At 49.5% G+C, this 24836-nt stretch overlaps 1 protein-coding gene across 1 annotated transcript; it reads right to left on the reverse strand.

The window, feature by feature from the left end:
- Positions 1-285: 285 nt before the first annotated feature.
- Lgals9 (galectin 9) lies at positions 286-23080 on the reverse strand. The gene is made up of 10 exons (XM_036197458.1): positions 23001-23080; positions 15781-15869; positions 13490-13691; positions 11280-11390; positions 7908-7943; positions 7280-7330; positions 6684-6725; positions 5523-5611; positions 5210-5372; positions 286-827 (listed from the first exon to the last, which is right to left on the reverse strand). Exons 1-10 carry the CDS (start codon positions 23037-23039, stop codon positions 681-683), a joined length of 969 nt encoding a protein of 322 aa, XP_036053351.1. The 5' UTR covers positions 23040-23080; the 3' UTR covers positions 286-680.
- Between the last annotated feature and the right edge of the window lie 1756 nt (positions 23081-24836).

Here is a 24836-nt window from a genome sequence, read left to right on the forward strand (position 1 = left end):
CTACCACACTCGCACAGCCTCTGCCCAGCCCCTCCCCACCTAGGGGTTTGAGGTTGTTTACACAGAGGCCAGCATTCCTGTCAGAGACCCTGGGTCCCAGCCCCCGCCCACTTACTCCAACACCTTGTAGGATTTGGGAGGGGAACCCCCCTGTGAGCAGATATGGGCACCAGCCTGTCTCCTCCCACTCCCTTGAATAGGTTCCAGAATGTCTCTAGGCCCATTCAATAATGGAGGCGTCTCACATAGGTGTGTAAACAAGTATTATTCTTTATTTTATGGGCACTGGGAAAGAGTGGGGAAGAACCGATGAGGGCATTCTGGTCAGTTGGAAGCCAGTGGGATGCCATCAGGGTGGCCTTCCTGCGGAGGGATGAAGGGAAGGTGGGGTAAAGGAAAGGACCCGAGAGGTTAAAGATCAGAGAAAGGGGCAGACCCACGGAGGTCACGTCTCTCAGTGTATAACTCACTTGAGAACAATGGGACTGTGGCTGAGATGCCACATAGACCAGGGCACCCCCTTTGTAGAGGGCAGTGAACTTGGGAGTTGCCCCTTCCCAGAACTCCAGTCAGAGGTGCTCTTCTGATGGTGGGTTTGGGGAGGCCAGGGCTGAGACAGAGAAGAAGTGACAAGACACAGACAAGGTGCCCCAGCCCTTATCTCTAGCCAGGGACCTTGCCTATGTCTGCACGTGAGTCAGCAGGATGTCACCTGCCACTTCTAGACCGTTGATGCCTGGCAAGTTCTTCAGACGGTGGTGGTATTCACACAGGTGTTGCCCGTTCACGGCTACCTTGAAGCTTTGAACTTCACATAGGATCCACAACTGGGGAGAGATACCACAACATTTGCAGGGCGCTTGGGAACCCAGGCTGGTGTCTCCCTCCCCCACCTCCCCTTCCTCAGGAGCAAGCCTAAAACCTGGCCCTTGGCCAATGTGAATGGTTTGCCTTTCACCAAACATGAGTGTTCTCTTTGCCTACTACATTAGTGTAGGCTGTTCCCAAGCCTAGAATGCTATTCTCACCCACCACACCTTCCATACAGGGACAAGTGCTGGTCCATCTCTTGCAATGAGCTTCCATGCCCCTCTCACCTCCTGAACCCACCTATTGCAGCCAACTGTCTACCTAGACCGTATCCCTCACCCCCATGCTCACTCTCCAGCTGAACCCTAAGCCACTAGCAACAGGAATGCTGCTTAAGGCTATCTGAGTCTCCAGTGTTCCATGCCCGGTCTCCTCTAAGTCATTTTCAATGAGACAATTGACACAAATGTTAAAGGATCATGTGACCCATGGCCACTGCTAACACTCATACCGAATTGTATAAGGAACAGGCTAATACTCATGTCACACTGTATGTGGGCACTATCCAGAGTATGCTTCAGACTTCGCCTGTCCCATCCTTTCTGCTCTATGAGATTCAGTCTTGTTAGGTCTTTGTTCTCACTAAGTTAAAAACCAAGCTCAAAGGGTTGGAGAGATGGCTCAGCAGTTAAGAGCACTGGGTTCACTTCCCAGCTCCCACACGGAAGCTCACAACTGTCTGTAAATTCCAGTTCCAAGGGATCTGATACCTTCTTCTGACTTCTGAGGGCCTCAGGCATGCGTGCACGTGGTGCACATATATCCATACAGAAAAACATTCATATGCATTAAAAACAAACAAAAGACCTCACAAAAACTCAGCAGGGTATGGCAGCTCATGCCTATAACCTTAGCAGTCAAAAAAGGCCAGGCTTGCTGCATGTCTGCAATTAATTCCAGCATTTGAGAGGCAGGAGAATTGGGAGTTCAAGAAAAATCCCATTCTATTGGGCATTTTTACCTGTGGATTATTATGAAGATGATTTCTTCCTAAGCTGTACTGTCTAACTGATGATAATAATAATGTTAGTTTAAATAGAGATTTGAATAAATTTGAGGAAGTGTCACACAGCTAGAACACAAGAGTTTCTACTGAGGAGCTGTACAGACTGGGGCTTAGGTTAATGATTAAGGAAAACAATTGAGTCCCAGTAGCCCAGCTAGTTTAAATTCTTTTCATCTTAATGTTGGGAGAGGTGTTCACAGGTTTCAGAGTGCCTACAGCTGAAACAAAGCTCTGAAAATAACTTAAAGTTAGACTAAGATGTTTTTGTCAAATAGCTTTGAGGTGAAAAACCCAAGAAGACAATCCAAAGTTTTAGAAAAGCACATAGTTGAGTGAGAAACTTTAAGGTCAGGGAACAAGAACAAAGAAGCCCAATTATTATTTGCTGATGTGCCTTTCTTGCTAGGATTGGTTGATGACCAAAGGTGATGATTAATTCCTTATACCCATTTCTGCCCTCAGTCTCCTGGTATGACAAAACTATTGATGAGTGGATGTTGTAGAATATTATTTTAAGACGTGCTACATTTGTTTATGCTGTAGAACATTTGTTTAATGATGCAAAGATATGTTGCATTCTTTCATGTTGCATTTGTTTAACTCTGTAAACCTATGTTAATTTTTGTTTGTTTGTTTGTTTGTTTGTTTGTTTTTCAAGACAGGGTTTCTCTGTGTAGTTTTGGTGCCTGTCCCGGATCTCGCTCTGTAGACCAGGCTGGCCTTGAACTCACAGAGATCTGCCCGGCTCTGCCTCCTGGGTGCTGGGATTAAAAGTGTGCGCCACCACCGCCCAGTGAACCTGTGTTACTGTCCCTGTCTAAAACATCTGATTGGGCTAATAAAGAGCTGAATGGCCAATAACTTGGCAGGAGAGGAAAGGCAGGGCTGGCAGGCAGAGAGAATACATGATAGGAGAAATCTGGGAAGGAGAGGGTCAAGGAACAAGAGGAGGAGGAGAGGAAGACATTGGGGGGCCAGCCACCCAGCTGCACAGCCAGCCACAAAGTCAGAGTAAAAAAGAAAGGTAGACAGAAATAGAGAAAGATAAAAGCCCAGAGGCAGTGAGCTGGAGAGATGGCTTAGAGGTTAAGAGCACTGACTATTCTTCCAGAGGTCCTGAGTTCAATTCCCAGCAACCACAGATCTGTAATGAGATCTGGTGCCCTCCTCTGGCTTGCAGTCATACATGCTATATACATAACACATAAACCTTTTAAAGCCGGGTGGTGGTGGTGGTGCACGCCTTTAATCCCAGCACTCGGGAGGCAGAGTCAGGCGGATCTCTGTGAGTTTGAGGACAGCCTGGGCTACCAAGTGAGTTCCAGGAAAGGCGCAAAACTACACAGAGAAACCCTGTCTCGAAACCCCCCCCCAAGGCCCAGAGGCAGAAGGTAGATGGGATATTTAAGTTAAGAAAAGCTGGCAAGAAACAATTCAAGCTAAGGCCAGGCATTTATAATTAATAATAAGCCTCCATGTGTGATTTATTTGGAAGCTGGGTGGTGGGCCCCAAAAAGAGTAAAGAGTAATAAAACAGCTAATAACAAGTAGGTATACACCCTAAAGATTTAAAGTAGAGCTGACTGTTTTTCATGCATAAAAGTTTAGATTTGAGATTCCTTTAAGATTCCTTATAAGATTACCTTTCAAGATAAGTAACAAAGGGATGGGTCCTTTCTTTGTAACTGCAAAATGCAGCCTGCCAGTAAAAGAATACCATGCTTGCTTACACTGTTAATCTATAACAAGTTGGTTGGGTATGAATGTACATGGGTTCTTGGGATTTGTTTTCATCTGTAATACGTAAAATGTTTAATCATGTTAGGGATGTGGGAAGCATGCTGGTTTTTTTTACTTGTATTCATTGTAATCCTTCACTTGAAAAATAGATTGTAACTGCAGTGTAATTTTTATACTGCTTGAAAGATTTTTCTGGGGTATACAAGCTGTCAGGGAAAAAATATGAGTTAGAAGGAAAACATCAAGAATAAAGATAGCATTAAAAGGAGGAGAAGGAAAACATCAAGAATAGGAGAAGGAAATTACCAGGAAAAATATGCAGTCAGAATTCAGAGGAAGAAGGAGACCATCAGGAGAGAGTATGAGCACTTTACCCCCTCAGATATATATATATAAAACAAAACGGAGTATGCCAGCTCTGTGGATTCCCTTTGAGCCCTGTACTGTTCGAGGTTGGACCCCCAGACAGTGATAACATAGCAAGCGTGAGGCTAGCCTAGGTTACATGTCTCAACAACAGTAACAAAATGCAAGCTCCTTTCTCAACCCACAGAGCCCTATACTCTCAGCCTGTGGCAGAGAATATTGCCATCACATTTTCAAATGATGGCTGCACATTGCCCTGGGATGTGCCCAGGCGTTGATTTTTCTTCTTTAAGCTCATGGGGGGGATTTGACGTCATAATCAGGGTGGATAAGGCCTGCTCAGGGTATCAAGCTTCCAGCTGCAGCACTGACACAGCCCTCAGAGTACTCCCTCCTCCCAGAGTGCTCCCTCCTCTCAGAGTGCTCCCTCCTTGGTGAGATAGAATGGCATAGGCAAATGAGTGAATGGCATGTCCCTCCTGGGTTTGATTGGTGCCAACTGGCTGGTGTGACCTCATGCAAGTGACCCATCCTTGTGAGTTTATTTGCCCTACTGTGGAAAGCAGGAAGAACAAGGCCCCAGAGTGTGGGGCTGTACTCGGACTTATTCAGGAGCTGAGGCAGCATTGGAAGTTTGAGGCCTGGCTGGGTTCAAGACCCTGTCTCAAAATAGCAGAAAGAAAGAAAAGAAGGAAAGAAGAAAGGAGGGGGGAGGGAGGGAAGGGAGGGGTGGAGAGAGGGAAGGAAGGAAGGAAGGAAGGAAGGAAGGAAGGAAGGAAGGAAGGAAGGAAGGAAGGGCAAAGAAATTAAAGGAGGGCTGGGAAATGGATGTGGCGGCTCAGGCCTGCAATCTCAGCTCTTGGCCAGCTGAGGTAGATGGATCCCCTGAGCTCTAGGCCAGTCATCCTACAGAGTGAGTTGTAGGTAAGCCTGGGCTAAAGTGAGTCCCTTCCTAAAACAAAACAACAAAACAGAATGGAGGGCTGGAGATGCAGCTCAGTGGTATTGTACTTGCCTAGCATGCATAAGACTGTAGATCAGTCCCAGAACAGGGGGAAGGGGGCCTGACAGATACAAGCCCTTACTTCAGCAGAGACAGTAGTCATGAAACACCAATTTGTAGAACGTTCTCCCTTCTTTGGGGTGCAGCCCTCATATCCCAAACATCTGCCCCCATCCCATCACATACCCGTGCACCCTCCCTCCTCTTGCACCCCAGCATCTTACTGAGAAGCTCTGGCCACGAGTGAAGGGCATATTCCCAGGCAGATTTCGCTCCTCAGGCCCCCAGGAGTTGTTAATCTGGGTGTTTCGGACTACAGTCTTCTCATTAAAACGGGGATTCAGGTGAAAAGCGATGTCCATCCCAGAACGAAGGTTGATGTGGAACCTGGAATAGGCAGTTCACAAAGACCCTGTCTGACCACTGAGCTCTGGGCCCACTTCCTACCCATCAGCCCCAGGTGGCTCAGAGCCAGAGGCTGGCCAGAACCACACTGGGAGCCTCTGGTCTCCCAAGAGCCCTGGAGGCCTGTCTTACCTCTTAGCATCAGGCAGGACCGTGCCTGATATGATGATGGACTTGGATGGGTAAAGCCCATGTGGGATGGAGGTGAACAAAGGCATAGGCTGTTGGAGGGATGAAAACAGCTCATCAGCAGCTAGACAGCTGTAGTGGGGACTCAGCACAAGGGGCTGGGGACTCTGAAGTCATGCCTGTGAGTCCTGCATCTTCTGGAAGGGACCCAGGTTATTTACTTGGTTCATCAAATGTCTAAAGAAAACCTTCCAGTGTTTCCTAAAATACATTTCAACTATCATGGGAGTCACTCTGGTGGGGCACAAACGGCTTGCTGGGGTGGTGTGGTTTGAATGAGAATATGCCCACCCCCAGATGCTCATGTGTTTGAATGCTTGGTCTCCAGTTGGTGGCACTGTTTGGGAAGGATTGGGAGGTGTGGCCTTGTTGGAGAAAATGTGTCACTGGGGATACGCTTTGAGAAATCAAATGACTGTGCAAATCCCAGTCTCTCTCTCTCTCTCTCTCTCTCTCTCTCTCTCTCTCTCTCTCTCCTCCCTTTCCCTCCCTCCCTCTCCCCCTCCCTCCCTCTTCCCCTCCTACAAAATGTAAGCTTCCAGCTCCAGCTCCAGTACTATATCTATCTGTTTGCTGCCATGCTCCTGCCGTGATGGTCATGGTCACTTAAGCCCCAAACTAAACTCTTTCTCCTACAAGTTGCCTTGGTTATGATGTTTATCACATCAATAGAGAAGTGACAGGGCTGGAGAGATGGCTCAGAGGTTAAGAGCACTGACTGCTCTTCCAGAGGTTATGAGTTCAATTCCCAGCAACCACATGGTGGCTCACAACCATCTGTAATGAGATCTGGCACCCTCTTCTGTACATAATAAATAAATGAATGAATGAATGAATGAATGAATGAATAAATAAATTGTTAAAAAATAGAGAAGTGACTAAAGCAGGTATACAGTTTGCTCATGTTGAAGGCACCATTTGAAAGTTAAAAGCTCTATTCCACTGTCTGCTAATTTACATGACTATTTTTAACTGTTTGCCTGGATGCAGGAACCTTCAAGGATCATGCAAGTCAGAGGATTGTCCCCCACTAAAGCTGCCCTTTCACCTCTCATCCTGCCTAACACTGGCTAAAGCTCAGGCCCTCTGCAGGAAACCACTTACATAGGACATGCTGGGGTATACCACAGGCTGGATTCCAGGAGTCTGCGAAAGAGATCAGGATTCCATACAGAAACACAAGGTAAATAGTGGCCCACACGTCAGGGAGACCCCAATATCCAGCCCTTGAGACCTCCCATTCCCCTTCTCTGTCACATCAGCATTTCTGAAACTTCCTGCTGTTTTCCTGGACCCATTATGGTCCCCTGCCCTTCAGGCACGCCCCTTGCAGCCCCGCCATCTTGGGGTCCCCCACCCGCACTGCTCTGGGGAAAGAGAATCAGACTGGCCTGGTCAGTAGTGCTTTGGCACGGACTTGACCTTAGTAAGCCAGCTAGAGGCTGGGGCCACCACGCTCCAGCCTGGGCAACCGGAGGACCAGTGTGTCCATCCATCACTCCTCTGAAGACTGTTTCTGAATCTCCGCTGTCCGGAGGAGAGTTTGAGAGGCGCCATCTTCCTAGCACAGGGCCTGTCCCCAGCTGTCCCCACCTTCTTTCCTAAGCACTTTGCTTCCACCTTTGTGACTCTGGGGAACTCTGGTTTTGTTTAAAGGAAAGTGGTGGTGCTGTGAGATAACCAAAAATGTTTAGACTTACACGAAACATCTGTCCAGAGGCACTGTGAACTGTATGGATGACGGTTTGAGTCTGGGGGGAAAAGAAATGGGTCTTAACCCGCTCTCACCACTGTGAAGACTACTACCTGCCACCAGAGGGCGCTACATGATTCCCACCCTTAAGCCTGAACCTTGAACTAGGGACATCATTCACCAGAACCCCTCCCCAGACACCCATGTACACTAGGGCTGGGGAGAGGCGTTTCTCTACTGGAGAAGATGGTGGAGTTCCACCCCACCAGCCTTGGTTTGCAGGAGGGAGGGGTGAATGTGTGGCTCCCTCTGGGGCAAACAAACCCTGTGCTGGGATTACGGCTGTGTACCACGTTGTTTGTGGCATGCTGAGAATCAGGCTGGGCCTTTGCAAGCGCTGGATGGAGGAGCACCCCACCAACAGAATTCAGCCCCCAGCCCCATTTTCTATTGGATTAGAGCCAGCTGAACACACCTGCAACCCCTTCCCACCAACATCGCTGAGGCCTGGTGGGTGGGGAGTGTGGGTAGCTTTGTCTGCCCTCATGGGGGAGGCTGAGTCTGCTCCTCCTTTTAACCCACAACAGGGGCCCTACTGAAGAGGTTCTAAAACATAAAAAGATCAAGGGACTTACCATGGGCGGCTGGTGGAAAGGCCGAATGCCCTGAGGCTGAGAAGGATCAAGGGGGTAAAAAGGAGAGATGTTATCTCAGGGGTCACATGGGGTGAGAGGTGACTTCAAACTCCAGGTGTGCTTCTTAAGGGCGGCTGTACCTTCCTAGACACCTCACCGCCTTCCTGAGCCTGCTGCATCCAAATTCTCACCCTCATGTGCGCAGGGGTGTCAGGATTAAGGGAGAGAGACTGTCTCCTGGCTTCCTGAGGAATCAATCTGCCAACCATGTTGCTTCTCTGGGCCCCCAGAGACAAGAGCACCACCCCCAGCTCCCCATTTCACCTGAGAGGTGAAAGTGAGCATTTAGTACTCGCTCAGCACACAGCCTCAGTGCTTTCCACGGAGGGCAGCATCCCTGACTCCCATCCCTCCGGTGAGGCCTGAGGCTCTTAGAGGTTAAGCAACTTGTCCAGGCTAGCCCAGGTAGCAAGCAGGTGAAAAGATTCCTAACAGACCCGAGCTGGGTCATATTGTATCCACCACATCCTGTATTCTCCCCAGGCCAGGGTCCACACTGGGCCGCCCTGCAATGGCCTCCAGGTGCTCTGCCTAAAGTTAGTATGGCAGAAGACGGGTCCCTGCCCGGACCACCATGACCCACAGAGAGGCGAGTACCTAGGAGACGCTCTTTCCCCTAACCCCAACTGCCTGAGTAACCACAGAGAGAGCTGTGGACTTTCCTCCCTGCCCCCATCCCACCCCTAACCCCTCCAGCAGATCCTTCCCTCCTTTGCCTCCTATTCTCCTTGGCAATGCAAAAAAAACAAAAAACAAATCAAAACAACAACAACAACAACAAAAACACAAAACAACAACAACAAAAGGCCCCACTGCATGCCAGTACTGTGTGAGGGGCTAGAAACACATTAATGAACCAACAAGCCATGCTGCCAGTCAGGGCTCCTGGGCATGAGGAAGGCATGACGCAGACAGACAGACAGACAAACAAAGGATGTTGTGACCGACCAGCACAAACAGATACGACGTCCACAGTGACACGGGGTGGGTCAGAGAGAACTCTTGAGTGCCACTCAAACAAAGAACTACAGGGCCATTGTTAGTTTGCCAGGGACAAGGTGGACAGAAGGGGCAGCCTGTGCAAGAGAGAGGTGGCCAGAGTGAGCTGTTGGCGGTGGCAGGGCTGAGCAGAGGTAGTGAGCTGGGGCCAGACTAGGGAGTGTTCTGGTCTGTCTTGTGAGGGAATTTGCGCTTGTATGTATTTCTTATTTAAGGTTCTGTTTTGTTGTTTTGTTTTGTTTGTTTGAGACAGGGTCTCACGTAGTCCAGGCTGAGGGTGATCTTGAACTTCTGATCCTTCCGGATGCTGCCCCCAAAGTATTAGGATTATAGATATCCACCAGGCTTTGGGACCCAACCCTAAAGATTTACAATGAGCCAGGGTGAGATAGATTGTGCTGGGTGAGGTCACTGTGCAGTGGTGGTGCCAGTGGGTGAAAGGAACCAAGCCAGAGGTCATGTGTGTGAGGAGTTACCACAGGTTGGACCTAGGTAGTGGCTTTGGGGGAGAGAGAAGACGGAACAAAGGGGAGTAGTGACAACTCTGGGCAGCTGGTGAATGCAGAGGACCCTGTGTTGATGTGACAGAGCCTGAAGGCCCCGATAGCTTGTTGGTGGGACCCGCCTCTAGGCTCCAGCTTTTTGCTACTGGTGGACCTCCTGGCCACACATGTAACTCACTTTCGGTTTGCGCCCCCTGGAGTTCCTTGGGAACTGGACAGGCTGAGAGAATTGCACTGTGGAGAAGACAGGCTGGACAGGGGCTGCAGAGGAGTTCTGTTAAAAACAAAAGCACGTCTGGGTGACAGGAAGCAGGACGCCCGGCCAGAGCAAGGGCAGGTAAAGGGCAGGGGCTGGCTCCTGACGCAGAGGAATGAGGCCAAGAAAAGGGTTTGACTGGAAAACAGGAAAATGGGAGCATAAGGCCAGAGGGAAAGGGGCCCAGCATACCCCGGCTTTCCAGTTAATCACAGAGTATCTCTACATTATTTATTTATTCATTGATTGATTGATTGATTGATTGTGTTTGGTATTTTGGTGACAGGGTCTCATGTAGCTCAGGCTAGCTAGCCCTAAGCTCACGATGTAGGAGAGGATGAGGATGATCTTGAACTCCTAACCCCTCTGCTGTTGAAATTATAGGCTTGAGACACTATGCCCAGCTAGACTTTCAGATCTTGACAACACATTACAAATTTTAAAACAAGTTGAGTAATGATGGCAGCGCATGCCTTTAATCCCAGCACTCAGGAGGCAGAGACAGGTGGATCTCTGTGACTTTGAGGCCCACCTGGTCTACATAGCAAGCTCCAGAACAGACAGACTACATAGAGAGACCCTGTCTCTCTCTCTCTCTCTTTTTTTTTTTTTTAGAAAAAAACAAAACACAGCTGAATGCAGTCCTACATGCCTGTAATCCCAAGCTCTGAAGAGGCTGAGGCAGAGGGAACACAAGGTAGAGCCAATCTGGGTCACATAGAAGTCAAGGCCAGCCCAAGCCGCATAGTAAGAATCTGTGTTTAAGAGAAAAAAAAAATGGATTTTCTAAATTGAGCCTGGTGTTACACACCTGTAATCACAGCACTGTGGAGTCTGAGGCAGAAGGGCTGACACAAGTTCGAGGCCAGTCACAGCTATCTACACTGCCTTTGAATGAATGAATGAATGAATGAATGAATAGATAAATGAATAAATAGTTTTCAGAGCTGAGCCCAGTAACATCTATCTGTAATCCCAGCACTCAAGAGGCTGAATCGGAAGGGTCATAAGTCAGAGGTCAGCCTGGGCTACAAAGTGAGATCATGACACAAACTACAAAAATCTCACACACAAAATGTTTTTTTTGGTGTTTGTGTGTTTTGGCTTTGGTTTTTCTTTTTCCTTTTCCTTTACTTTTTTGTTTGTTTTTGTTTTATTTGTTGTTATTATTATTATTATTTGGCCTTGCTTGTTTTTAATACAGAGGTCAAACAGACCCAGGCTGGGCTCCAGGAGCCATGCTCTGCCCTCTGATTTGGATTCCACTTGGTTCCCCAAGCACCAGCCCTTCTAGAACTCCCTGGTCATTTAGCAATCGACAGTTGCCGAGGAGTAGCTTTGGCATCTTGGAGACCAAGGCAGATCGTTCATTATCGAGAAAGCAACACCAATAGGGACAGAGGGACAGACAACAGGCATACAGACACCAAACCAGGGAACCGGTGCAGCCCCAAAGCTACCCAGGGAAGATACTTGCTGCTTCCCTGTTGAGTGGGCACAAGCCCAGCTGGTCACTGTCTTTCAACCCTGGGACAGGTGCCAGCCTCTCCTGACCTGGAAGGTGATGAAGGACAGCTGCAGGGCACCGGAGACAGCAATGGTATCCACGAGTTGGTAGGGTACTCGGTGTGGGTACTGCACAAAGAAGTTCTTGTTCACCATCACCTGAGGGAAGAAAGATGCTGTGGAGAAGTGCCGGCCCGGGCCACACCTGATCTTCACGTTCAGAAATAAAGATCTGAACCCTGAGGCAGGGGCATCATCTTCAGTGGGGTGCCAAGGACAGAAAGTGAGTCTCAGATCATTGTCCACTGGGCTCCTGTTTCTGGCTGGCCCTCAGTTCTGACCATTTCCCCCTATTACTCCAGGCTTGTTGTCCTTTTAGGATATTTTTAGAGCTATTTTATTGTATGTGTATAGATGTTTTGCCTGTGTGTATGTATGTGCACCACAGCATGCCTGTGGTGCCAGAAGAGGGTGCTGAATCCCCTAGAACTGAATTACAGATGGTTGTGAGCTGCCATGTGGGTATAGGGAACTAAACTCCAGATCTCTATAAGAGCAGCAAGTGCTCTTACCCTCTGAACCATCTCTCTACTCCCCAAGTTTATCTTTTCAAACTTTTTCATGTCAGTTAATTTTTTTTAATTGATGTTGTTGAAACAGGGTCTCGTGTAGCTCAGGCTGTCTTTAAACTTACTATGTAGCTAAGGATGACCTTGAAAGCTACAGATGACCTTGAACTCCTGATCTTCCTGCTCCCATCACCCAAATGCTGCGATTACAGGTGGGTACCATCGTGCCCAGTTTATCCAGAGCTTTGTTCATGCTAGGCAAGCACCCAACCCAGTGAAAACCCAGGTGCTAGCTGGGCAAGCACCCAGTGAACTGTATCCCAGCCCTCACCTGGGATAATATCTAGGTGTGAGTAGAACGCGTGTGAGCAGCACAGGAAAGGCAACCTTAGGTTGTGCTTGCAGTGCACAAGAATCCCAGTGTCACACAGACAAGCTCAGGAGTGGACACACTCACTCCACCCCAGCCCAGAGACAGTACCGCCAGTTCCTCCGTAAAGACGCTGCCTTTCAGCCAGAAGAGAACAACGTTGTCAACAGATACATGTTGAGACTGGGGTGTGGCTCAGTGGCAGAGCACTTGCCTAGTATGCGGGAAGCTAGGTTTGATCCCCAGCACCACAAAGAGTAGATGTTCCGAGGGACCTGCAGTGGAGGACCGGAGCTAACTTGTACTTTGGGACAAGTGAGGCTATCTGCACACGAGGCTTTTGACGACAGTTGATAGCTGGGGGTGCAGGCATAGGGGTAGGGGAGAAGGGTGCTGGAGCCACCGCAGAGTGGCCCATAATCCAGCAAACAACCCCACACCCATGCTTAAAGGTAACTCTAATAAAGCCCAGCGGGTTATTGAGGGGGGGAAAGACATAAAAGTTGGGGGTGGGGGAGACAAAGTTTCCAGAGGGAGTGGAAGGGGGATGGGTGGGGGCCGGGGAGTGTGCACGCTCAAAATACATTCCATGTGTGTATGAAATTATCAAAGAATAAATACAGAGTTTTGGGGGTTTTGTTTATTTGTTTGTTTGTTTGTTTGTTTTAGACACATGGGGCCTAAAAGCAACTCGGTGACAGATTGAAGTCTTATTGTTTGAATGGGAGCTCCATCTCAGCCCCTGGCACCCTGGCATCCCTATACCCAAAGAGTCTGGAATGTTCTGGTAGAAGATCCACCTCAACTCTCCTCCGCCATCTCTTTCCCCAAACCGCCCCCTCAAAGCCTGCCAAACACAGCTCCTCCCCCAGAGAGGCTCAAGACCACTCCCACGGGGTATTTAAGCTGCATCCCAGAAAACAGACACCTAGTTCTTCCCGTCTCCTCTTTGGGGAGCCAGAGAATCACCCGTGAAATTCACCCGTTAAACCTGGGCTTTTCTAATTCGATCTGATTTGGTCTGATTTGGATTGTTGTGTTGTCGGAGAGGCTTGTCGTATGTGGTGGGGTGGGGAGTGAGGGGGTGGGAGGTGGAGGGGTGGGGAACTTTCACTTATTTTCTGAGGAATCAAAGCAAAAGGTAGATCTGTAGAAACTGGAGGCTGGATTGTGCAAGGCAAAGGGCAAAGGTCACATCTGTGCAGTAACTAGGCTGGGGCCTGATGTCAGTGAATGTGGCTGTTAAAATGTTGTCCACCGAGGGGGCAGGTTGCGGGGGGGGGGGGGGGGGGGGGGGGTGAGGGGGTGTCCCCACTCACCTGGAATTCTGACCTCTGCACCAGGAAGCAAAGCTCAAAGGGCACCTCCTTCTGGAAGGGCATCTGCATCTTCCTCTCCTCAGGCCCCCAGTGTCCTTTCTGCTTCGTGTTACAGACCACATACCCTCCATCTTCAAACCGGGGATTGAAGTGGAAGGCAATGTCATTTCCGCTGAAGCCGGTCTGAAAGTTCACGACGAATCTAAGGCAGAGAAACCAGCCTCCTGGAGCATGGCTTACTGCCCGGGGCGGACAGAACCGCTTCGGACCGCTTTCTCTGTTAGCATGTTTGAGTTCATCTAATTCAGACCTAATGGACTTCATGTAGTTACAGCATTTTGCCCCTTCTGCGTTCTTTTCTTTAAAAGTTAAGTAGATAATTAGGGGAAATGACACTAACAACAACTACAACAAACACACATCTTTTGCCCCCGGATGGGACACAGAGAAACCAAGCTGGAACTGGGCTGGACCTTGGTAGCCAGCACTCAGTGCTGGGAAGGTGCTATGCAGCCTTCTGGAGGAGAATTGTCATCAACCATCTTACTTCTCGCCATGATGATAATGAACTAAACTTCTGAAACTGTAAGCCAACCTCCATCAAATGCTTTCCTTTATAAGAGTTTCTGGGGTCATAGTGTCTCTTCCCGGCAATAGAAACCTAACTGAGACAATGGCCCTACGGGTCAATAGTGGCAAGTCTGTTGTGGTGGTACCGACTACTTTCTGGTTGGATTTGAGGTGGGAATTCACATCTGGTACCATAGGCCTGGGTCAAAGCCTGCAGCTGGAAGGTCTTAGGCCCTGGTGGGGAAGCTAATACCATTGTTTTGCTGAGTGGACACAACGTGCAGATAAAAACACCTCTATATGATCATGTTTGTCTGTAGATCAACGCTGCTGTCAGCTTTGGGCAGAGAAGCCTCTTTTTGCAATGGGCAGTGGTAACTACAGAAAAAGTGACAGCTATGGGCTGGAGAGATGGCTCAGAGGTTAAGAGCACTGGCTGCTCTTCCAGAGGTCCTGAGTTCAATTCCCAGCACCCACATGGTGGCTCACAACCATCTGCAATGAGATCCGGTGCCCTCTTCTGGCCTGCAGTCATACATAATAAATAATAAATAAATCTTTTTAAAAAGTGACAGCTATCCATGGGCATCAATGGTAAAAACAAACAAAAATGTACACAGGCCATCTCTACCACCCCTTCACAGTTCACAGAACATCGCGGACGAGAGGGCAGAAAAATTGCTTGGATTACAGGTGTGCACCACCATGCCCAGATTATGTAGTTCTGAGATCTAACCCAGGGCTTTTTGTGTGCTACATAAGCACTCCACTAATGGAGCTACATCTCCATCCCTGGGATCACTCCTGACAGGAACTTGAAAAGATCTCCTAGGACTCAAAAGTTGATAGGGCTGGAACTGGAGAGACAGCTTGGAGGTTAAGAACATTTCCTGCTCTTCCAGAGGACACTGACCCACTTTTCTGCATCCGTATCAGGCTCATAACTACCTGTAACTCCAGCTCCAGGAGGATCTGACACTCTCTTCTGGCCTCCTCTGTCACCTGTACACACAGCACACTTGTGCGCAGACACACACACACACACACACACACACACACACACACACACATCTAAAAAGAAAACTATATAAAGCTGCTTGGAAACTAATGGAGCCTCTCTTTTTGTGGCACCATATCGCAGTGTCAAGAGTGCTTCCTGCTGCTCTGGCCATGCTGCTACTTCCCTCCTCAGACTGTGAGCTCCCTGGGAGCAGGGTGCTCAGGGGCCAGGAGTCTAAGGAGTCTGTCAATGGTGCCAAGATGGCAGGAGGTATGGGACAGCCAGCTCTCCATAGCCTGCAGCTCCTTGGTTGCTGAGGCTGAGAGTAACATCAGTATTGCGGTGGTTTGAATAGGCATGGCCCCCATAGACTCAAGTGTGTGAGTGCTTGGTCCATAGAAAGTGGCACTATTAGGATGTGTGGCCTTGTGGAAGGAAGTGTGTCACTGTGAGGGTGGGCTTTGAGGTCTCCTATGCTCAAGCTACACCCAGTGTGATACACAGTCTCCTCCCGCAGCCTGCGGATCAAGATGTAGAACTCTCAGCTCTTCTCCAGCACCATGCCTGCCCAAGTACTGCCATGCTCCCCACCACCATGACAATGGACTAAACCTCTGAAACTGTAAGCCAGTCCAATGAAATGTTTCCTTTTATAAGAGTTGCTGTGGTCATGGTGTCTCTTCACAGTAATACAACCCTCAGACAAGCGTCATCCATGTACCTGTCTGCAAAGGACTGGACGACCCCATGAATGGTGATCTGAAGTCCCTCCTGCAGCCCTCCTTGGATTATTCCAGAAAAGGGGATGGCCTGCAGAGGGGAAATGGAGAGACATCAGTTGGCTGGTGCTTGCATGGTGTGGCAGTACCCAGTTAGGGCTGGGGGCATGGACATTGAGGAGCTGGAATCCCAGCTGCACAGACCGTAGGGTCCCTCACAGAAGCAAACCCAAACCAGTTAATTATAGTCACTCTGAGAATATCAGAAGACTGCCAGGTTTCTGAGGCGTGACTGGCAGCAGACCTCCACAGTCTAAGGGAAGTGACAGCTGTGGAACCTACCAGAGTGAAACAGCATGCAAATGGCCTAGAAGGTAAGGAACTAGAACGGCCGTGAGGGAGGGCTGCTGTTACCACGCCAAGTTCCTGAAAGACCTCAGGGTTCTGACTAGGGACCCACCATTCTGTTTGGGAGCGCAATTCCCTCCTAAGAGGGGCTAAGAGGGAAGTATCCCTTCCCACCATCATATAGCAATGGGAACCAGGACCTTACCCTCAAGGCCAGCTCTGCTGTGAGTTGGTGGAAGCAGCATTATTCCTGAAGCTCATGGCTCCTGTTCATGCTTGCCCCAGAAGCCTGTGAGCCCCAGTGTTCCCTCCATCCCAGGCCCTGCCAGAAGTCTGTCCATCAGGTCTCTCCCCGATCTCCCTGAAGTGTCCTGAAGGAGCACTGGGTCCCACTGAGCGTCACACTGTTTTAGAGGCAGGAGGATTCCAGCTTTGAACCCTCGTCATTGCTCAGTATCTGTGTGGCCTTCCAAAACTGAGCCTCTCTGCCTCCGTTTCTTCATTAGTAAACAGGGACCTCCCTGCTTGCTTCTTCACAAGGCTGGTATCCCTCTGCCCCCACGCGCCTTGTCTTGTGCCCTCAGAGCCGAAATCCCAAACTGATGATTACCAATGTCCAGAATGCCTTTATACCAAGCGTGGCTCTGCCCCTTGCAGGGTCTGTTCCCTAGCTGATTCCCACATCACTCCAGTGTTTTTAGTGGACTTTCTAACACCTCCTTTGGGTCAACACCCTATATAAGTTAAATACTCCAGGAGCCAGGAAGGTGATGGAGTTGAGGGAAGTGGCCAGGCAGGGCACAGTAGGAAGTGATGGAGATTGGGATAGAGTCGGCCTCACACTGTTTAGCAGGGCACTGTCCACTCAGCTGTAATGAATGGTCATCGTCCATGCCCAGTGCTGGAGGAATGAAGTAGGTAAACAGAAGACACAGTTTTAGTACCCTGGGACCCTATTTGGTTTGGGACTGTGCACACCCCATCCCTTCTAACACTTCACTGGGCAGCCTAGCTCCTCCAGCTGGTTGCGCTATGCACGTACACCCCTCTCCAAACAATGAAGCTAGAAACCCCAGATGTCTCTGAAGGCTGCACCTGCATCAGGCTGGCCTACCCTCATATCTGAACAATAATGTACGTTTCCCTGGTAACAATCAAATTCAGACAGTTCCTATTCAAATGTATCCCCAACACATTCATGTTGGAAAAAGAGAAGGGTTCGTTCAGTCTGAACTGATCTGGGGTGTGCGTGCGGCAAAGCAAAGCAGTCAAAGGGAGAGGCTCCGTTTACCACCCCGTGCCTCTGCGTGAGGAAAGGGTCATGCACAGTAGAACTAATGAAGAGAAGAACCAAACTACTACGAGACGCGCTTAGACCACACCCCAGCTCCTCCTCCCTCTCCTGAACCCTGGAAAAGGAAGTCCTGCTGATAGCCGGGCCCTGGAGTACTCCCGCACACCTCGGCCTAGCCCGCTGTCAGTTTGGAGTGGCTCCCACTCTAATTGAAGCATTGTCTCAGGTAAAGCTGTACAGCTTCCTCTGCAAATCCCTGTGAGCCTCTTGTTTTGAATTCTTTGGATAAGATGCCAAGAACCTGGAAACACCAACCACAGGTAGCGGAGCTGCCAGACTTTCACAAGAACCCAGGAATCGGGACAATGAGGATGAATTTTATGTTCTAATTCTGGGGAGCTGGGGACTCCACACAAACATATAAGAATTCCTGTCAGGTGTGGTTCTGCACACCTATGATCTCAGCACTTGGAAAGTGGGTACAGGGGGATCTGAATTCAAAATTAGTCACTTAAAAATACAGCCTGTGTTGCAGAGATATGTGAGAGAACATTTTCAGTGAAATATGACTGGCGTTGTTTTGAAATAACCTGAGATTGGAAAGAAAGGTATAAGAGAGCAAGCAGGACAGGTCTTGGGATGGCTGCCCGCTTAGGACACTTCTCTGCAGGCTCAAATTAAGTTTTCACCTGACAGCCCAACAGAAAACACCTACCCACCAAATTCAACCCACTGCCCGTTAGACCACAAATGCTGGGCCAGTAGAGGGATCTGCCATGACTTACATCCTATATAGGACCTTCCCCAGGATACTAAACTTTTAGCCTTCGTCAGTTCTCAAGGCAGATGGATAGACTACAGGGTCAGCTCCCTAGACACAGCTTTTACAGCCTACCGAGCGTCTTCAATGATCTGCTAAACTCAGCGACTCCTCCCTCCTAAGCAAAGAGACCCCCTCAGTAACAAGCTCAGAGACCTCTTCACTCTAAACTTAGACCCCTTCCTCTAAACCCAGTGACTCTCCGCTAAGCTCACCCTCCCGTCTATGATCAGCAACCACTCCCCTCTAAAATCTACAGATTTAAAGAATGTCCTTCTCCTGTGACTTGCTGTTCTTTGGTTTATGTTGCTGTTGGATCTCCACGTTCCAGTTCCTCCTGCTGTTAGCGGCTGGCATTATTAAGGAATTTGATTGTAGAAATGTGTGTCAGTTCCTGTCTATGGCTAGCCAACACCCCAGCCAGGTTCTCCTTCCTTACCTAGCTGAAGCTGCCTTTATCCTTGAGCTGTCTGGCCACCCAGAACCTATGGAAACCTGTGATGGTCCCCCTAAATGCAGAGTCTCATTCAGACCAAGCCCAGGTCATCCTTTCAAGATGTCTTCTCACATCTCATGATGGCTCTGTCACTGAGTGTTTCGGTAACCTGAAACAAATCACAGCTTGCCTGTGTCTGAGTTCCTTTGTTCACACCCTCACCTGGGGTGTGTGAGACCAGTGTGTGAGCCTGAGGGAATTGTATACTGGCATGGCAGGAAACATTTTGTTGTTTTGCTTCGACGAACACTAGGGATTAAACCAAGCATCTCAAACTTGCTAGAGAAGCACACTTCGTTGTATCCCCAGGCTGACATGAGATGATTGTAAGGGTTCTTACTCCTGCTGAGGGCTGGGGCGTAAGAGCACAGCCTGCTTTTCCAGAGGACCCAAGTGAGATGCTAGAATCCACATCAGGCAACTCACAACTACTTGTAACTCCAGTGCCAGAGGATCTGATGCCCTCCTCCTTGGGTACCTAACACATGTCACATACACACACACACACACACACAAATTAATAAATAAATAAATAAAAATAAATAAATAAACTTTTTAAAAAGAAACAAAACTCCTCCCCTCTCTTGAAATTTCCCTCAGAGCTTTTACGGGCGAAGAAAGACTTGATACTTAACCTGCTAACACTCCTGGGAAGCCACGAGATTTGAAGACCAGAAAGCAGGGGAGATGGATATGGGTCATCTATGCACAGAAAGACAGAGGCAGAGAAAGAATGGACACAGGTCATGGGGGCAGGGCAGTACAGGTGGGTCTCGGAAGTACCAATTTTCCCAAAAAGGAAAAAAAAAAAAAAAAAGCTTTGTGAGATTTTAGTGTCTTTTGAAACAATGTCCTAGAGCTCAGGCCGACTGTAGCTGAGGATGACCTCGAACCTCCTGCTTCCACCTCTTATGTGTTGGGATAGCTGGTGTGAACCACCAGCCCCAGCTTAGATCTTAGTATCTTAAATGGTGTCCCCAAATTCTGAGGCATTATTTTAACATGAGTGGGTCTGACAAACAGGGCTGTGCGTGTCTCAGCACAGATTGCAAAGGACTAGGAAGAACCTAGAAGTCTGCTAGAAGGAAAAAGCCAAACAAATAATGCTGTTTGCAAATGATGCATTCGCGGCGGGAAGGTTGAAGGTGGGGACTGTGAGCTAGGTGTCAGTGACACTACCTGCATTTATTTATTCACTTTGTGTGGATGCGGAGGTCAGAAGCTGCGGGATCAGTTCTCTGCTTCCACCCTGTGGGTTCCTGGGACCAAACTCAAGTCACCAGGCTCAGGGGCAGGAGCCCTCTCCAACTGGGCCAGAATGAGGTCATTTGTATAGAAAGTGGGAGGAGCAGCTAGCTGTACTCAGTTACTAATTTATAGATAAACTATCTCTTGAGAAATTCCCCACGACTCCCATGGCGGGAGAGGTTGCAGGGAGGGTCTGAGTGGCACACCTCACTCACTCCCACCCTCCGAAATGGCCCAGGACCTGGGAACAGGTTGATTTAAGTGTCAAAAATGACTCTGCAGATGTGTTGGAGACTCTTGATGTGGGGCAATTGCCAAACTGCCCAGCAGGCCTTACAAATGATAATATCCTTATAACAGGGAGGTCAGGGGGTCAGGCTCTGAAGTAGACTTAATGCAAGAAGAGAACTGATCTGGTGAGATGGATCGGCGGATGAAGGCCACCTGCTACCAAGCCTGATGACCCCAGTTAGGCCCTCAGGACCCGCATGGTGGGTGGAAAAGACCGACTCCCCAAGGTTGCCTGACCTCTGTCACACACACACACACACACACACACACACACACACACACACACACACACTAAACAAACAAGCAAACAAACAAATAATGTCTTTTACAGAAGCCCGAGCTGCTGCCGCTGGGGCAGGGCAATGTTTGTCTCCGGGCATTAAGTCAAGGGCCTTCCACATGATGGGCAGGTAACTCCAGAACTTGAACTTTCAGTTTAGAGATCTCTGTCCTCTCTGAACAGTGATAGAACAAGGTGTTGAGTTAAACCTGGGGACCCAGGTTGCTGTGGAGTTCAGAGCGCCAGCGAGTCTGTGAGAGGTCTTAGCAGGACATAACAGGACCTCCATCTGATCCCTGCTGCTGCTGGGAGTGGGGGCCAGGTACTGTCCTTGTCTTTTTCTCAGGATTTATGATCCCGCAGGTCTTGGCTCCCATCTCCCTGGGCTGGTCCTGACCCTGGGCAAGTCACTCATCTATGTATGCCACCGTCCCTCCTGGGATTAGTGGCACAGATGGCAGCCTGAAGCATCCTGAGAAGATGAGACAAGATGCCAGGGGGAAGTCCCTGGTCCAGAGGGGCCCTGACGGTGCAGATGTTTGCCCTAAGAAGAACGCACCTGTCTTCTACTCAGAGACTAGGGCCTTTTGCTTCAATTTCCTGTGGGATGTGTAGAAGGCAGAGCTCACTGCTGGGTAGCTCAGTGATCCACCTGGCACGTAGTCCATGCATCAGCAGTGGGGACACCAATCTGGTATGCTCTCAGGTCAAACAGCCCAGCTGTTTCAGAAGTTCAAAGACCCTCACAGTGGCCGTCCTTAAACAGCTGGTGTTACTTCCCTAAGCATCCCAACAGCCTTGGTTTTAAGTGTTTTTGTGGATGTAGAAACAGAAATGTAGAAACTTCAGTAACTTGCCCAAAGCTACACTGCTGGTTAACGACAAGCCTGGGATTTGAACACTAGAACTCATGTTCTCAGCCATAGGTGACATCGGCTTCCTCTTGTGAAGAAGCACGTAAATATCCTTGGCCCCTGGCTTACCAGGGTCACACAAGGGGGCCATCCTGACCAGCTCCGTCTTCTTCTGGGCCCACAGAGGAGTCTCATTAGACGTGAGAGAGAGCAACCGAGCCTGGCCCTTGGGCCATGACTGTGCTGTTCTCCAGCGGGACAGAAGTCTCGTGGCTTTTGTACTCCATCAGCATTTCAGTAGACATGTGGCCCAGTTGCAGAAGTCAATGGGTCACTGGGTGAGAGTAGCCACGTAGAAGGAAGTGTGATCCCAGTGCTATGGGACAGGGGACTGCACATGGCCTCCAGAGCTGGAGTAGCAAGGCCACTCTGTTTCATTCTGCCCTTGGAGGCCCCACAGAGGCGCTGGACATCCCCTTTCCCAGCCACCTTCCCTGCAGGTCCCAAGTCAGAAGCCTGGACAGTGTGGCTGGGGGCACTGGCAGCTTCCAGGAGCACCAGGCAAAGCCCAGAGTCCATGCTAGAGTAAGCTTTGATGCCAGGCCCTGGCAGCCAGCTCACCTACGGAGCCCTGTGTCTCCCACCCTGCACACAGTGGGCACACTGCAGGAGGTGCCTGGGGGCCATCTCCCTGTGAGCACCCCTCTTCTGGGAATACATCAGAGCACTTTCATTCACTGTCACTCATCAACTGAGGACATGGGGCAAGACCCCAACCTATCAGAGCCCAGGTTCTCCACACACAGTGGGGTTCCTGAGCTTCCTAGTGCGTACAAGGCTACCTGCAGCTGCAAAAAAAAAAAAAGGAACACAAGGCAGCCCTTTGCACACCACGCTGAAGGACAGTCCCTACCACCTTGCCCTTCCGCACACATTCTGGAAGCATTCCTGGGTAAATTCCGACGTGGTTTTTAGAGGACAGACGACTCTTTAGGAGGGCTTCCCAGCTGCCGCCAGCCCACTCCCAAAACACCCACCATGTTCCAGGTGCTGTTTAAACACCCACGTGTACTATCTGCTTTCTCCTTGGTCCAGCCTCAGGAGAGGGACTCAAGTATTATTCCTATTTTACAGATGTGGCAACTGAAACCCAGAGAGGAGAAAGTACCACGCGTGAAGTCTCCTAGTTTGTAAATGGCTGAACAGAGGTCCTCTCTAAAGTAAGTACCTTAAGTGTCATGTGGCTGGCTGGTACATGTGGCCACCCCCACCCCCCACCCCCGAGAAGCCCATCTGCATCGCCATATAAACTATCTCCTTTCTAGATGCTACTAGGCAGCACGGAACAGGCATAGAGTAGTCTACCACGTGAATGGTGGTGAGTGGAACCCTTGGATCCCCAGATGCACAGTGAGCTCTGACACAGGAGGAGAGCTGCGTCAGGAAGAAGACCCTGCCTGCTGTGGTGTGTGTGGGGACACCCCACCACTTCCCACCGCGCAATTGTTTCCTCGGAGACCCAGAGCAACTTCCCCCACACGTGGCAGTTAGCTTTCCCCTAATTGTCCCACAACTGCTCCCCACAACTCACCGGGTTCACATAGGGAGGTTGGGTGCCGAAGAGAGCCATCTTTCCTGCCTCAGGGAACGACCACCTTCTCTTCCCCACTCGCTAACAGACCTCTGCACAGGGCGGGGCTCGGAGAGGAAACAGAAACCTTAGCCACTTGGCACTGACTCAACAGGGAGGAGCCAGGACTCAGTGAAGGAAGTGTCTGGAAAAAGTAAAGGGACTGTGAGGGCTGAGGATGGGACTCAGGGGGAGGGCACTGGGTGCTCCTGCCCTGACACTCTCTCTGCCTCCACCTCCTGTGCTCTGCCAGGAGAACCAGTCACACTGAGTTTCTGAAGTGTCAAAGCGAGGAGTTCCTCGACAGCCCCGGCCAGAGGATGTGGCTGTTCTTCTGAGTATGTTTCATCACCGCATCCAGCAAAGCTCGGGCTCCGCTTCCCCTGTGTGTGGGAAGCCGCGGGGAGGTCCTGCTTCAGTCCACTGTGTGTGCAGAGAAAGTGCGCTCAGAAAGTTTGAGGCGCATGAGCGAGGCTGCTCAACTCTTTACGGGCAGTCTAAAGTCTCTACGAAGATTTAGGCTTCCCGAGAAGTATTTCTCCTTGTGTGAAAGCTTAACAATGTAGGAAGAAGTATTTTGCAAGAAAAACACCCGCACCGAGACCGTTAATGTGGAATATGGGAGTGCCCTGGGAACTTTGTTTCCAACTGTCTGTGAATTTATCTGTTCTTGTTTCCTTCTCCTCTCCTCTTTTCTTCTGTTTTGGGGTGAGAAGAGGGAAAGCAACCAATACAGTAGAATACCCCAAGTAACAAGGAAGGAGGTCCAAGGGAATATTTGACATAGTTTTCAAACTAGCCATGATGGCACATGGTACAACCCAGAATGCCTTGCCTTATGCATACATACCTCCTCCCCTCCTCTCTCCCCTCTTCCTCTTCTGACACTGTCATGTAGGCCAGGCTGGCTTTGAACTCAGTATGTAGCCAAGGATGACCTTGAACTTCTTATCCTCCTGCTTCTACCTCCAAAGTGCCTGGATTATAGGTAGGGGTCACCTGCACCCGACGGCTTCCTGTGCTACATCACCAGACCTCCCCCGCCCAAACCAAAAACAAACAAACAAAAAAACAAAAACAAAAAACCCTGCTCTTGTGGTTTAGGTTATGAATTAGGGGAAATAATTGGATGGAGCAAAGGATTGCAGGATAGATTTTTCGGGGGAGGAGAGCCAGGACGACAGGCTTACCTGGAGTCATTCAGGTCCCTGCCATCGCACTACTGCTAACTAGGAGATTGTCTGGAAGCAAGCTTGTGGTGACACCTATGCCATTATTCCCAGAGAAGCAGGGGCTGCAAACTTATTCCCCTGCCTCAGTGTTGGTAAGTGTACACACCCCTCCCCCCAACGGGAGCTGATGTGTTTTGGGGACTGGTCCTCTTACATGGATTGGTGTGACTTAGCAGAAGACATGTGACTGCAGATTGGATCTCTTGCCTGTATTTTATTTCTGCCTCCAACCATGGGACGATGCAGTTGGAAGGCCTTCATCACATGGTATCTTGGTTTGTGCATTGATAGCCTCCAGGAAAGCAAGAAAGAAACACATTCTTTATGAACTAATTAGCCTGCAATGTTCTGTTACAGTGTCATGAAATGGCCCTCCAGGTGCCAAGGCTGAATCTGGTTATCTGCCAGGCCAGGCACTTACCCGTGACACTCTTTCCTCTTGTGCTCAGTTTAAGACACCAAGATTTGCAAAGATTAGTTCTTGAATATGCTTCCTTCAAGGCCATGTGTCTCCTTGTATCTTCAACCTAGTTTTACGTTCCTCACTCAACCAGAACTGACTGGA

The sequence above is a fragment of the Onychomys torridus genome, chromosome 8 (assembly GCF_903995425.1).
Source record: "Onychomys torridus chromosome 8, mOncTor1.1, whole genome shotgun sequence".
Lineage (NCBI taxonomy): Eukaryota > Metazoa > Chordata > Mammalia > Rodentia > Cricetidae > Onychomys > Onychomys torridus.

Bases quoted from the DNA above. Each gene is read 5' to 3' on its own strand.
- Lgals9 (XM_036197458.1), bottom strand. From the start codon at position 23,039: ATGGCTCTCTTCGGCACCCAACCTCCCTATGTGAACCCG. The intron at 11,391-13,489 runs GTGAGTGGGGAC...TTCTTCCCTCAG, and splicing joins TGCAGAGGTCAGAATTCCAG to GTGATGGTGAACAAGAACTT. The intron at 7,331-7,907 runs GTAAGTCCCTTG...TTTTCCCCCCAG, and splicing joins CTTTCCACCAGCCGCCCATG to ACTCAAACCGTCATCCATAC.